The 12835-nt window shown below is 40.4% G+C and overlaps 1 protein-coding gene across 1 annotated transcript in view; it reads left to right on the top strand.

Annotated features, from left to right (window-relative positions):
* Window positions 1–8257, top strand: part of OTUD4 (OTU deubiquitinase 4) — a 37747-nt gene extending 29490 nt beyond the window's left edge. The window contains exons 15-21 of the mRNA XM_065877888.1: window positions 1574–1697; window positions 1998–2053; window positions 2562–2636; window positions 3586–3724; window positions 4234–4494; window positions 5570–5610; window positions 7046–8257. Coding sequence (XP_065733960.1) covers window positions 1574–1697; window positions 1998–2053; window positions 2562–2636; window positions 3586–3724; window positions 4234–4494; window positions 5570–5610; window positions 7046–8257 — 1908 coding nt within the window. The remainder of the gene's footprint in view (window positions 1–1573; window positions 1698–1997; window positions 2054–2561; window positions 2637–3585; window positions 3725–4233; window positions 4495–5569; window positions 5611–7045) is intronic.
* The last annotated feature ends 4578 nt before the right edge of the window (window positions 8258–12835 follow it).

Genomic DNA, 12835 nt, shown 5'->3' with positions numbered 1-12835 from the left:
GAGGAGGGGTCATTGGCAGCACAGGGCAAGGGTTAGCTACTTGAGTTTGGGGGCACTGGGCGCCCTGTGCCTATGGTCTGAAATATCGGTAAGTGACACCAAATGACCTGTGATGGAGAGTGGTGGTTGGAACACTTTCTTAACAGTGGGTTAAACAAACAAAATGGAATGTTACAGGATGCTACCCAATGTATGTATCATATATATGATACATATATTGTCATGTGTATATATATATATATATATATATCTCAATATGTATATGTATATAGGTATATATATTTATACCAGTATAAAGCATTAGAGCCACACACACTCAATTTTTTGTACTCTGGCCTCCATGGGATCCTTCAGAGGTGTGAGATGCTCAGTTGAAAACAGCTGACCTGGAACGGTATATACATAGTTCAGTCTGGCACAGGGACTGGAGTTTAGGAATTACTGGAAGAAGTGCCCAAATTCACATGTGAATGAGGCATGGTCTTTAGTCTCAGTATATTTATCTCTGTGATATATTATTTTTCCATAATATTTAGAAAATAAAAAACTACAAATCATTTAAGCTTCTACTCACAGCTTTTTGTCCTTTTTTCAGTTAGTGAATGGGGAGAAACAGCTACTGTAATGTGGGAATAGATTGTGAAATTTTTTGATGTTAAAATGGAGTCTTCACACTCATTGTCTTTAAATAGGCATTTGATCCTGTCTTGGACTTGATAGCGACTCAGGTTTGTCTTGTAGAAAAGCGCCTGCCACAGAGGGCTGAGGTTGTCTTCTCAGCCATGTGCAGCATTTACTCACAGATGCTAGAAGAGGAGAGACCTTCAGTGGTGATTTAGCTGAGGAGCCAGACTTATTCCTGTCCCCGTGTTTCACCAGTTAGAAGTTGGAGCTCACGTGGAGCTTGGGTGATTTGTTGACAGTCAGTAGCGTGTCAGTGGTAAGCGTCCTAGTGAACTGTATCTGCCCGTTTGTACTTGGGTGTTTTTCCCCCACCAAGGGCTGTGGCTGAGCTATGGCTGCTTTTGAAGGCTTTTGTGCAGAGAACGGAAGTGTAAGTTGCAAAGTAAAGGTTTGGTCAGGGTGGCTTCCTGAAACATGGGCATACGAAGAAGTCTTCATACTAATTTAGGCCAAGCGTCTGATTGCCTTATTAGTAAGCCGATTACTATAGAGTATATAATATGAACCCTAGGTCCTATTTTTTTGTAGCTTGGGAAATATAGATAGGGCTATGAATTTTTTTTTTTTTTTTTTTTGGCGGTACGCGGGCCTCTCACTGTTGTGGCCTCTCCCGTTGCGGAGCACAGGCTCCGGACGCGCAGGCTCAGCGGCCATGGCTCACAGGCCCAGCCGCTCCGCGGCATGTGGGATCTTCCTGGACCGGGGTACGAACCCATGTCCCCTGCATCGGCAGGCAGACTCTGAACCACTGCGCCACCAGGGAAGCCCAGGGCTATGAATTTTGAGAGTTTTAGTTAGATGTATGAAGAGTAAGGTTAATTAAAAGATTTTGTTCATATATTTGTGAGTAAATCTTTAACCCAAAGTGTTGGGTTTTGTTTATTTTAAGAGCTCATCAGTCAGCCAGTCAGCTTCTCAGAGTAGCAACCCAGGCGTCCAGAGAAAATCATCACATGGAAGCGATAGAAAAGGAAGCAGGCGGAGAATGGACACCGAAGAAAGAAAAGATAAAGGTATGTTATTTCATCATTTGAAAGCAGATGCAAGAGATCTGTTTCTGGCTTAAAGTCAGACATGGGGAAAAGAACTTTCTTTTTAAATGATTAAGCAATGTACTGTCACGTCTCACTGTTGTAGAGAAGCATTGTCTCAAGCTAAATAAAGCACATTGTGTTATTCTGAAAACTCTATTATCCACTGACCAAACATGGTTCAAAAGGTACTTTTGGCTTTCTCTGTCTTCACGTTTTACTGCTGTGTCTTCACACCTAACTAGTGAATGATGCCGTCTTTTTTATCCTGATCGGTTATAGACTCTGTCCATGGACATATTCCCTTGGATAAAAAGCCGGAGCCAGGCACACTGGAGGTAAACGTTTTAAATACTAATTGCGTCTCTTTTTCCTTAACATTGTGATAGTGTAGAGGGAGATGGAGATGATTTCATCATTTTATAACAAGTGTTAGGGAAGTAGAAAAGCAGAAGAAAATTGAGAAAAAATTACAGTGCTTGAGGAGAATTCACTCACAAATTATAACCATTTCTTCAAGGATACCTTATGATGACCTATCTGAATTGGTGGAAAATAGCTTAGCTTTTACTTTCCATTACTCTATAGCAGATTGAGATTTTTATGGGAAAAGTGCTGTTTTGAAACCATTCTCCCGATAAAAACTGCCCAGTAGTCTGTGTGATGAAGATATGGAGGCAAAATCCCCCACCTGTTGGAGCCCAGGTACAATGGAAAAGAGTAGCTGGTCGTCAGAGGGTGCAGGCAGGTGCGGGTAGGGTGAGCTGTAAAGGCGGCCATGGTTACCCCAGAATGTGGGTCTTTGAAATGCGAAAGTATTTTTTTTTTTTTTTTGTGCTTCCAAAGAATATTAGCAATGATAAATGTTCAAGAATTACATCACCATCAAAGAAATTAGAGTGCCCACCTCCTACAGAACAAGTAAGTACATTGTAGCGTTTGACATTGAATGCTCCATTCCCTGGGTTTCTTAACTCTTACTGTCATCATTAAAAAACAGAAAATACAGGAAATGGGAGAATTTACTCTATCTAGTATCATAATTTGGAATACAATTATGATTTTTCTCTCATTCTGTTCTTGGTTAGTCTAAAATGTTCTCAAGTTTTAATGGGATGTTATTTTTATAATCACCATTGTCTGGACATAGAAGCCATTCTTCTGAATTGATTTTGAGTAAGTTTGTATCTGACACCTTGTGTTGCCTTTGTGGTGAGTTGGCTTTTGCAAATGAGATTTTTGAAGGGAAATTATGAATTTCTGTTTTACTTCAAAACTTTAAAGAAGAGTTAGACCTCTCTGCATGCTTAACAGTTATTTCATAGAAGGGAGGCAATGTAATGATTGAAGAGATTAGAAAAATACACATCTGAAGTGCAGTACCACCGATTTACAGATTTAATGATGAAGGAACCTGAGTTCTAGCAGATTATTTTGGTTCTTGATCTAATACAGGAGGAGAGAAGGTTCTTATCCTTCGCCTTTCAGTTAACATCCTTCATGTCAGGTAGAAAGCGTACGGTTTTATGCTAAGTCTTTGTGTGAGGAGCTTCTAAGCTCATGAATTTCAGGGTGATTTCAGTGATTTTGCTTTCTTGCCTTGAAAGCCTTGTGTTCAAGTTGCTTTGTAGTTTGTTTCTAACCCTGCCAGTGACTTCTGTGACTTTTGGTGGGCAGTCACTGGTTAGGATCACATTTGTTAGTTTGGAATTTTTAGCTACTGTGTTTTTTTCTTTTCTAAGACCAGAGAAAGACCATTTATGTAGAAACCACAGGTGTGTAAAAGGCAGGCTATTCAAGGTACCTGTGGTGGTTGAATTAGAATTAAGCAAAATGAACTCTTGTCTTTTTCCACCCCCGCTCCTTGAAGAAGCCAGCAGAACATGTGTGTCTGTCCAGTCCAGCTCCCCTTCTGGTGTCTCCAGAGGTACATCTAACTCCTGCCGTGCCTTCTTTACCAGCCACTGTGCCAGCCTGGCCAAGTGAACCTACAACTTTTGGACCAACAGGTTAGATAAAAATTTAAAAAGTTCAGTGAATCAACCAGCAAAAGCCTTCCAAGTCTTGAAATTCTTGAGTGTGGGCTTGACCTCCGAGCAGGGTTAGGTGTGTGGAGCCTCCCAGAGCACTGCCCTGCTTCCAGCTTCGTGTGGTGCTCATTTGAGGTGTGCCCTCACAGTCTCGGCAGCAGGTGTGTGAGCTCTGGCTGCCCAGTGCTGGCAGCACGGTTTTCACGCCCGTGGGCCAGCTCTCTGCCAGGCTCCGTGTCTTGTTCATAAGAGCTGTTATTAGAAGATACTGACTCAAAGCTTGTTTTCTGGGCGCTTATTTCCTCCTTTGTGTCCAGGAGCGTGTTTGGTTGACACTAGTACTTCTTTAGATTGCTTGAACACACACCGTTTTACTAGCTATACAGTTTTATAGCGTTCTTCACCTTTTAGCTTAATGTAAACTTACATTTGTAGAGAATTATTTTTACCTCTTTATAGCTTTTGATTCCTTTCCCTTTCTTTTGTAGGTGTCCCTGCTCAAATTCCTGTTTTGTCAGTGACACAGACTCTGACCACTGGACCTGATTCTGCTGTGTCCCAGGCTCATTTAACACCCTCTCCAGTTCCTGTGTCAATACAGGCCGTTAACCAGCCCTTGATGCCTTTGCCTCAGACACTGAGCCTTTACCAAGACCCACTGTATCCTGGGTTTCCTTGTAACGAAAAGGGAGATCGAGCCATTGCACCACCTTATTCACTGTGTCACACTGGGGAGGACCTGCCTAAAGGTGAGCTCCTTCTCTGAGTTCAAATTGATTTTATTTATCAAGTACTGATACAGGTTCAGTGAGAAATGTAGAGGACAGAGGTCATGTTGCTGAGTAAGCCAAAGGACTTGCTTGGGGAGGACAGCAGAGGTTCAGCTGTTAGTCACTCATCACTCCTGTTTCAGCTCCTGTTTGATTGGTGTTTTTACATGTTTAGTAATATATAAACTATTATTTATAGCAGCCGCCCCTCCCCGTACTCCCCTGCCCCTGTCATTTTTTCAAAAACAGTCTGAAACCATTTTGAATTAAATCTTAATAGTGTTAACTAACCAGATAACTATAAACAGTACTGAGTTTTCACATCAGTGGTTTGGTGTTTGGAACTACGCATATTACTTCATCCATGAAAAAAATGTAGAGGAGAATGAATAGAAAACATAATAGCTGTCATTATAGTACTGCCTGCAATAGTATATATTTTTTAAGGAATTCTTTTTAAATTCGTGATTTTTTTTTTTAAGAGTTTAGTTTGCAAATTTCCTATTTGAAAAACTGAAGGAGTAATGTGGTGACTCTCTGTGCTCTTTACTTGGATTTTTGTGGATAATTTTATTAGTCAGTGGTTTGATGTTTGTGTCTGTGGGTAACCGGCTAATGTCAAATGAATACCTGAGCTAGTATTATCCTGCTAATCTTGTTCATGATTTAGGCTTATGTTGATTTTTACTCTTACCCCCAACTTTTTTATTTCATAATATTTCAAACCCCACGGAGAATTTGGAAAAGAAAGGCAGTGAGCACCTGAGTTTTCTTTGCACAGATTTAAGTTTAGCCATAAAAATCTCAATTTAAGCCATTTCGGGGCACGGCTGTTAGACTAGATAAAGCATGTTGAATCTGGAATTACCCGGCAGTAACAGAGTCTGGTTTTGGTTATATTACAATTTTTAATATATGTTTTATATCACAGGCTAGAGAAAAACAATTCAAGTAGGCAAAATTGTCCTTAGAACTATATATCCTTTGAGGGTAATGAACAAAAACTTTTTGTGAATGTATCATTTTAGTGAGTGATTATGTTACTTATTTTCAGATAAGAACATTCTTCGATTCTTCTTCAATCTTGGTGTAAAGGTATTTACATTTTATCATTTTGAAGTTATTTTTTAAGTTAATACTGTTTTAAATTATTACCATTTAAATAATCTTAACTCTTATCCTGTTGGTCAATAACCTAAGGTTTACTAAATCTCATTATTTTAAGAAGTAACATTTTCAGTACCATATAGTTTGTTTTTGGTGGTGATTGCAGCTCCAGTATTTGCTTGCTTTTTCTTTTAATTGGCAGTGGTTTAACCCTGTGAGTATATTCGGGAAACAGCCTAGTGGAAGTGCTCCTGTGAGGAATTAGGTGAAAGGGCTGGGTTTGAAATTCTGCTTCTGCACTTCTTATCTGTATGGCCCTGGGCAAGTCATTGAGGGTGTCTGAGCCTGGCTGTCTTCATTTATGGAACGGGGAGGATGCTCTTCTTCTGTCTGACTCAGTTGCTTGAAAGGCTGAGAGGAGGCCACCCGTGGAAGGTGGAGCTCACTAGCAGAGCACAGCTTCCTGTGGGAGGTGATCAGCCTGGAGATGGCTTGTCTTAGAAAGGGCTGGAGAACTCTGTTCTCGTCAGTGCGGTGTTGTCTGCTGTCTTGGATTCGTTTCTGTGGGTTCTAGACTGTTAATACATGAAATGAAGTGCCCTACTCTGTGTGTGGCCTATGGACCAGTTCATAAAAGGAGACTTGATTAATTTCTCCATCTGCTGCATTCCTGCGTAGTTTATATTTACCTAGTTAATGTTGACTGTAGCTGATTGGTTAATTAGCCAGTTGTCTGGTAAATTTTTCGTCGTGTTTTGGTGTTTAGCTGAACCTCTTGCAGGGGAGGGATTTGGAGTGCTTCATTTTCGGTATTTATCCTTATCTGACTAGAGGTCTGACTTTAATCCTTGCAGTTGGATTGCTCTGGGACCTCCTCTGACTGTGGAGTCCAAATGTTGGGGGTCACCTACTTCTGTACCAGCGTTTTCATGGTAGAACACGTCTAGACTAGATAACTAGTTGGCACGGGGTCACACACTGAGTTAGTGGTAGAGCCAGAACATGAATGAATGCAGGTCAAGCTAAACAGCCAGTGATCGAGAGACCGGAAGTTGGAGGCTCAAGTGCTTGATTGATGGTGGTGGTTTCTGAGATCTGTATCACCCCAGATTACTTCTGTGCAGTTAGATCTAAAGGATGGAATTAATGATCATGATAATCTGTAGGTGGCTTCATGACTCTTGTCTCCTTTCAAACCTCTGTAGCGGGACTTGGAGTTGGTTTCAGGGTAGGAGCAAGGAATGGAGTCTCATAGCCGTGACTTAATTTTGTAATTCCTTTGCATGTTGTGTATCAGAGTGATCTAGTATTTGGACTGCAGTTTATGGTCTTTGCAGGCATGAGAAACTTGTCTTGAGCCCACTCTGAACTTCTCCCCGCCCCCCGTATTGTTTATCTTACTGGTTTTCTTTGTCTCTTGTAGGCATATAGTTGCCCTATGTGGGCCCCGCATTCTTACCTGTACCCTCTGCACCAGGCCTACCTGGCAGCCTGCAGGATGTACCCAAAGGTCCCTGTCCCCGTGTACCCTCAAAACCCTTGGTTCCAAGAAGCTCCATCTGCTCAGAATGAAAGTGACTGTGCCTGTCCGGACGCGCACTTCCCCGTGCAGCCTGAGGCCAGTGTTAACGGTCAGATGCCACAGGCAGAGATTGGACCACCGACGTTTTCTTCAACCCTGGTTATCCCTCCGTCTCAGGTGTCTGAAAGTCACGGACAGTTGTCTTATCAGGCCGACCTAGAATCCGAAAACTCTGGGCAGCTTCTTCACGCTGAGTATGAAGAGTCGCTGAGCGGCAAGAACGTGTTCCCGCAGCCGTCTTTTGGACCGAACCCATTCTTAGGCCCGGTTCCCATCGCACCTCCTTTCTTTCCTCACGTTTGGTATGGGTACCCTTTTCAGGGATTCATAGAAAATCCAGTAATGAGGCAGAATATTGTCCTGCCCTCTGATGAGAAAGGAGAATTGGATCTGCCCCTGGAAAATCTGGATCTTTCTAAAGAATGCGCTTCGGTTTCAGCAGCAGACGAGTTTCCCGAGGCTGGAGGTGAAGACACCCATCCTCTCCCTGAAGCCAGTGTGAGCGAGCACGGAGGCCAGGGGGAGCAGTCATCCCAGACACCTAAGGCAGAGCTGGCACTGGCTCCCGTCCCTCCTGTAGCAGAGGGAAAGGCTCGTCTTCCCACTCCGATCCTAAACAGAGAGAGAGAAGCTGTGCCTGTTGAACCTGAGCCTAAAAGGACCATTCCGAGTCTGAAAGAAAAACCAGAAAAAGTGAAAGATCCTAAGACTGCTGCCGACGCAGTCAGTGGGGCCAGCTCTGTGGACAACAGGGTGCCGAGACCAAAAGAAGAGAGCTCAGAGGATGAAAGCGAGGTGTCTGACATCCTGAGAAGTGGTCGATCCAAGCAGTTCTATAATCAGACTTACGGAGGCAGGAAGTACAAAAGTGATTGGGGCTATTCTGGTAGGGGGGGCTACCCTCATGTGAGAGGGGAGGAGTCCTGGAAAGGGCAGCCAAGCAGGAGCCGAGATGAAGGTTATCAGTACCATCGGAATGCCAGAGGACGGCCCTACAGGGGGGATAGGAGGAGGTCGGGGCTGGGAGACGGCCATCGCGGACAGCACACTTGATGGTGTTGCTGCGGCATTTTAGAGCAGAAGCCCTTTCTTAGGTGGAATGTTTCTGAAGTCTCTGAAAAAAATAACATTAAAATAAAAACCCAAATTGGAACTCTCTCCTCCCCTCCCCCTTTACCCTCTCTCATTCTGGACAAGAGATTTTGGATATGCGTTTAAGGGGGCAGGTGAATTCCTGGTGTTGCCATTTTTCTTCGTTCAAAATCTGTCTATTTATCGGGTGACTGCCCCCATAAAAAGTAAGAATTAAGTTTGTTAAAGTATTTTTTATAAACAGCTTAATATAAAACATTATAGATTTAGTGTTTGATTTTTTTCCTTATATAAGTTTAATTTTCAAATGTTGGAAATGTGTGCTTTATAGTGTTTACTAAAGTGACAAAATACATCATTTGACACACTATAGATTCCAAAACATAACATTGCACCAAATAGAAATGTATATTTTATTATGCAATGCCTTAGTCATAAACTGGGCTCAAACAGTTCTTAGCCTAAAACACTGTTGTCTTTTGAAATGCTTCCAACCCAAAGGCCTTTCATCTCAATATCTGTCAAACTTGAATAATGTCTTCTCTTTAATATTACACATAAGGCAGCCTATTAACCTGTGTCTTAGAAATGTTGTATATAGTTCTTTTAATATTCATAGGGTATATTTTTGAATTTTGGTGAGTATTTGTTGAACTTGAGACTGCATACAAGAAGAGATGTTTAAGAAATAATAGGAAATCTAATGAAATGGCTGTTTCCACCAAGAATTCTTAGCACTGGTGTAAATATCATGGTGCCTACTCGAAAGAAATGTAGATGCTATGCATTTTGAAAATAATCTGCATCTGTTAAAACTGCAGAAGTTTTTTAATGCCACTTTAACACTAATGCACTGACAGATTTAAATATTTTGTGAGAAGAAATGTTAAAAATTTTTAGCTTGACAGGTTTCTATAGAGTTACTGTGTTTCATTTTTCCCTTTGCACCACACTCAGTTATGTGTACCACTTTACATTTGCATGTTCAATTTGTCACGGCTGGAACTGTTGTACAAAAAAGGATGATTGTGACTTTGAGTTCTTTTCTAGAGGATGCTGCTAGACAGTGGATTTGTTTGCATTTAATAGCTTGTCACCCCTTCGGTAACATGTCTGATTCTGCTTCCTTCCAGTCTCTTGGAGTATTCACTAGACTTTCCCTTTGCATGTTGCACTCTGTTCCCATTTGGAGATTGGATTCTCTGAATTAACACAGTATTCATTCATCTGTGTTACTATGTAAAAATAACTGTAGCTTATATTTCTTATTTGTACATACCAATGTGAAGTTCTACCCTTTTTTATGTTCTGCTTTGATCAGGAAGTTTTGAGTGCTATGCAAATAATGTAGGAATTTCTCTTTGCATGCCATGTGTAATATACCTAGCCAAAAGTAGATTTTTTTTTTTTTTAAAGCAATTACTTTAAAAGCAAATACAATTCACTTGAATTTGACAAACTGAAGCAGATGAGTTTTCTGGGTTCTCTGATAACCTCCGGGAATGTTTGGATGCCAGCTAGGCTCAGTGAATCTCCACTGTACTGTAATAATGGTTATTTACCTCTGCGTTGTTTTAATTACCTAATGTCTTTGTAACTGCTGATTTGAGTACTGATTAGTGTGTAGATGTTTTGTAACATAGGATTTTAGAGAGCACTTTGAAAGATAACATTTTATTATGATGGTGCTAGGTAAAAATTTGTAAAGACTGGGATGGTTGTGTGGAAAAGAAAAAAATTCTTGAGAGAACCTGTTGAAAGGAATTTCTGTTGTCACCTTCTAAGCTAGAACAACTGGGGAAGGTACTGCTTAAGCAATTTTTTTCTTAGTTAACATCAACAGTTGTTACGGAATGAGAAGATGAGAGGGTCCTCCACTTTCAGCTCATGCTTGTATATGTAGGATTAGCTTACCTGATAATTTTAATGAAAATTACATTAGATATAATGACCAGATTTTAAAGTTCAATGTAAGTTTGATCTCAGGAGTCCAAAAGAAATCGCTATTTCCTGTCTCCTTTGTTTTATTGACTGGGATTTGATCGTCCCAGTTTCTTCTCGAAATGTTTAAAAATTGGATAGGAAAGAATACTGTTTATTTCTTCATTGTCGCTCTGTCTTACCTCAGTTGAGTAACAGAATACTCTGTAGTTCCTGAAGGAAATGCCGATTTGCTTCCTGCTTCCCATACTTACCTCCAGGACATGATGGAAACAGTGCTGAAAGAGAACTTTAGCAGTTGGTACTTTACTCAGTGACCTCTGGAATAAGAATAAAAGAACTGACTTTGGATTATTAGTTTTTAAATTATCTGTCTTTACGTGAAGGTCAGTTTTGTTTTTTTCCTTTAGGCTTGTTATCAATATATTAGTCCAGGGGTTTTGCCTTATGCTGAGGTCACACTAGGGCCAAGCGAGCTTTTGTCCTCCTTCGTTTTAACTGAGTCGTATGGTATGTTGACATGAGATAAAATGTTTCCGAGAAAAGCAAAAGCTTAGAAGTGAGAATCATTTGTATTTTGAGTTGGAAATTATGGAACTTACTCTATCATGATACACATTTTGAAGAACAAATGTTTAGAATGACCAAAGCTCACCTGTTCTTTTCATTTTAGTTGCTTTTGCTAAACTTGATTCCAGCCCCTTTCCTTTTAGCATTGTATTTCTCTTCTTCATTTCCTCTCAGATAAATCTTCAATTCTTGCTCCACATACCTGTTGGTGGCAGGATGCTAGCATCTGTGTGGTCCTCATCCTGTTTCCTGGTAACCTGTGTGTTCATTTTCATGGCTGACCTAAGCTCAGACCCTGCCTTGGCCTGGCAGGAGTAGGTTTTCCCTACTGATACTTTATCGTATTTGATGCAGACTGTATATATTCTTGCAGTGTGTTTCCTTTGTGACTCAAGGTTGAATAATGCCTGTGAACTGCAAACTTGCTTATGATTGACTTGGTGCAATAAAGTTCCTTTCTAACCATTTCTGGTTTAGAAAACATTCAGCCATCCTAGAAACTAGCAATATTTATTTATGCCTCATTTATTTTACCTTAGTCTTTCACTTATGGGTACTAAGCAAGGTCCATTTTAGTGTAGCTGAAGAGACTACATATTTGCATATTTGGCTACACTATTTCTGTTTACTGTATTTTGCTTCCTATTTAATGTCTAAATGCTATTGTGTTGTTTCCAATCTTAATGGCTCAGTTCCAGTGTATCAGTTTCAAAGAACTAAGGTTTTGCTACTAGTGGCAGCCACTTACTCTCCCACTAATTGGGATTTCCCACTAATTTAGGTTTTTTCCTCCCCTGAAATACAAATTTGAGAAAAATCCTACAAGAGGGATGGGTGCATGTCTTAATGCTGGGAAACAGCGACTTTGGGGTTGAATTTACTTGAATGGATTAAAAATTGCATTGTTACAGAGCTAGAAAAAAAATTATGTATGAAAAATGATAATAGCCTTACACTGAGTACAAATAATACTTAAAGCATGTGAAGATGTGATCATTTGTGATGTTACTTGTAAAAAAAAAAGTATATATACATCTTTTGAAGTGTTGAAAGGAAAATAGTACTTTATATTCTTTATCATATCACTTTTTGTAAGTGTTGAATATATTCCTGTTTATTTTTCTATGTTCTGTTTTGTAGCCTTAAGAAGTGTTTCAAACATATCTGAATGTATAAAATAAGAGTAAATGCCCTACATGGTGTGATGCTGCATTATATATAAAACTGTGTGCATATATTAAATTTTGTCTCTTGATTCTGCTTGTGATTCTTTGGTTCTAGGGCTTTAACCGGGTAATAGAGCATATAAACCTTAAGAGGAGTTTAAGTAAACTCCTAAAATTAAGAGTTGTTTGCCGTGGTTTTTACCCAGTCAGAAAATCTAGTGTGTGTGCAATTAAACACCCAGGGTTTATCATCTGTGAGGTAAGTGTTCTTTTCCCTACGTTACATATATAATAAAACGGGGGTCACGCAACTAGTAAGTGGTAGAATTTGAATTTGAACCTAGTTCTGAGTGGTTTGAGAGCTAGTCCTGTCATTTTTCTCAGCAGTCAGTAAATGAAATGGGGATGTGTAGAATAAGAATAATTTATAAATGACTCCGTTTTTTTAAGTTAAATAAAACACTGAAAGTTTTATTTGAAAACGGAGGTAGCAAGTATACTTAAATACTTTGAAAATCCAAGTTTCTTAAGGCTGTACTTCTTCGTTAAATCAAGTCGCCTAAGAATATTGCTAGTCAATACTCATTTAACCTACTCTGGACTTTCTCCGAGTGGCTTTCTCAGGAAGCAGAGCCTGAAACAAAGGCTTCGTTCAGCACAGGTGAGACACAGGTGACTTAGGTGCAGGGGCAGCAAGCTGGGAAGGGGTATCCCAAGTCCTATAGGCCAGTTTGGGGCTGCCTGAGAAGGTGAGTGAACTATCACAGAACCTTGGAGGGATCAGAGGGAGAGAGGAAGGAGGAAAAGGGGGAAGCATTTCTCTGTTAGCTATGTTGAGTGCCAGCACCTCTTCCCACGGAGT

Source organism: Phocoena phocoena, chromosome 5 (assembly GCF_963924675.1).
Source record: "Phocoena phocoena chromosome 5, mPhoPho1.1, whole genome shotgun sequence".
NCBI classification, from domain to species: domain Eukaryota; kingdom Metazoa; phylum Chordata; class Mammalia; order Artiodactyla; family Phocoenidae; genus Phocoena; species Phocoena phocoena.
The sequence above is the reverse complement of the archived record's forward strand: the minus strand, read 5'-3'. Positions and strand labels throughout refer to the sequence as shown.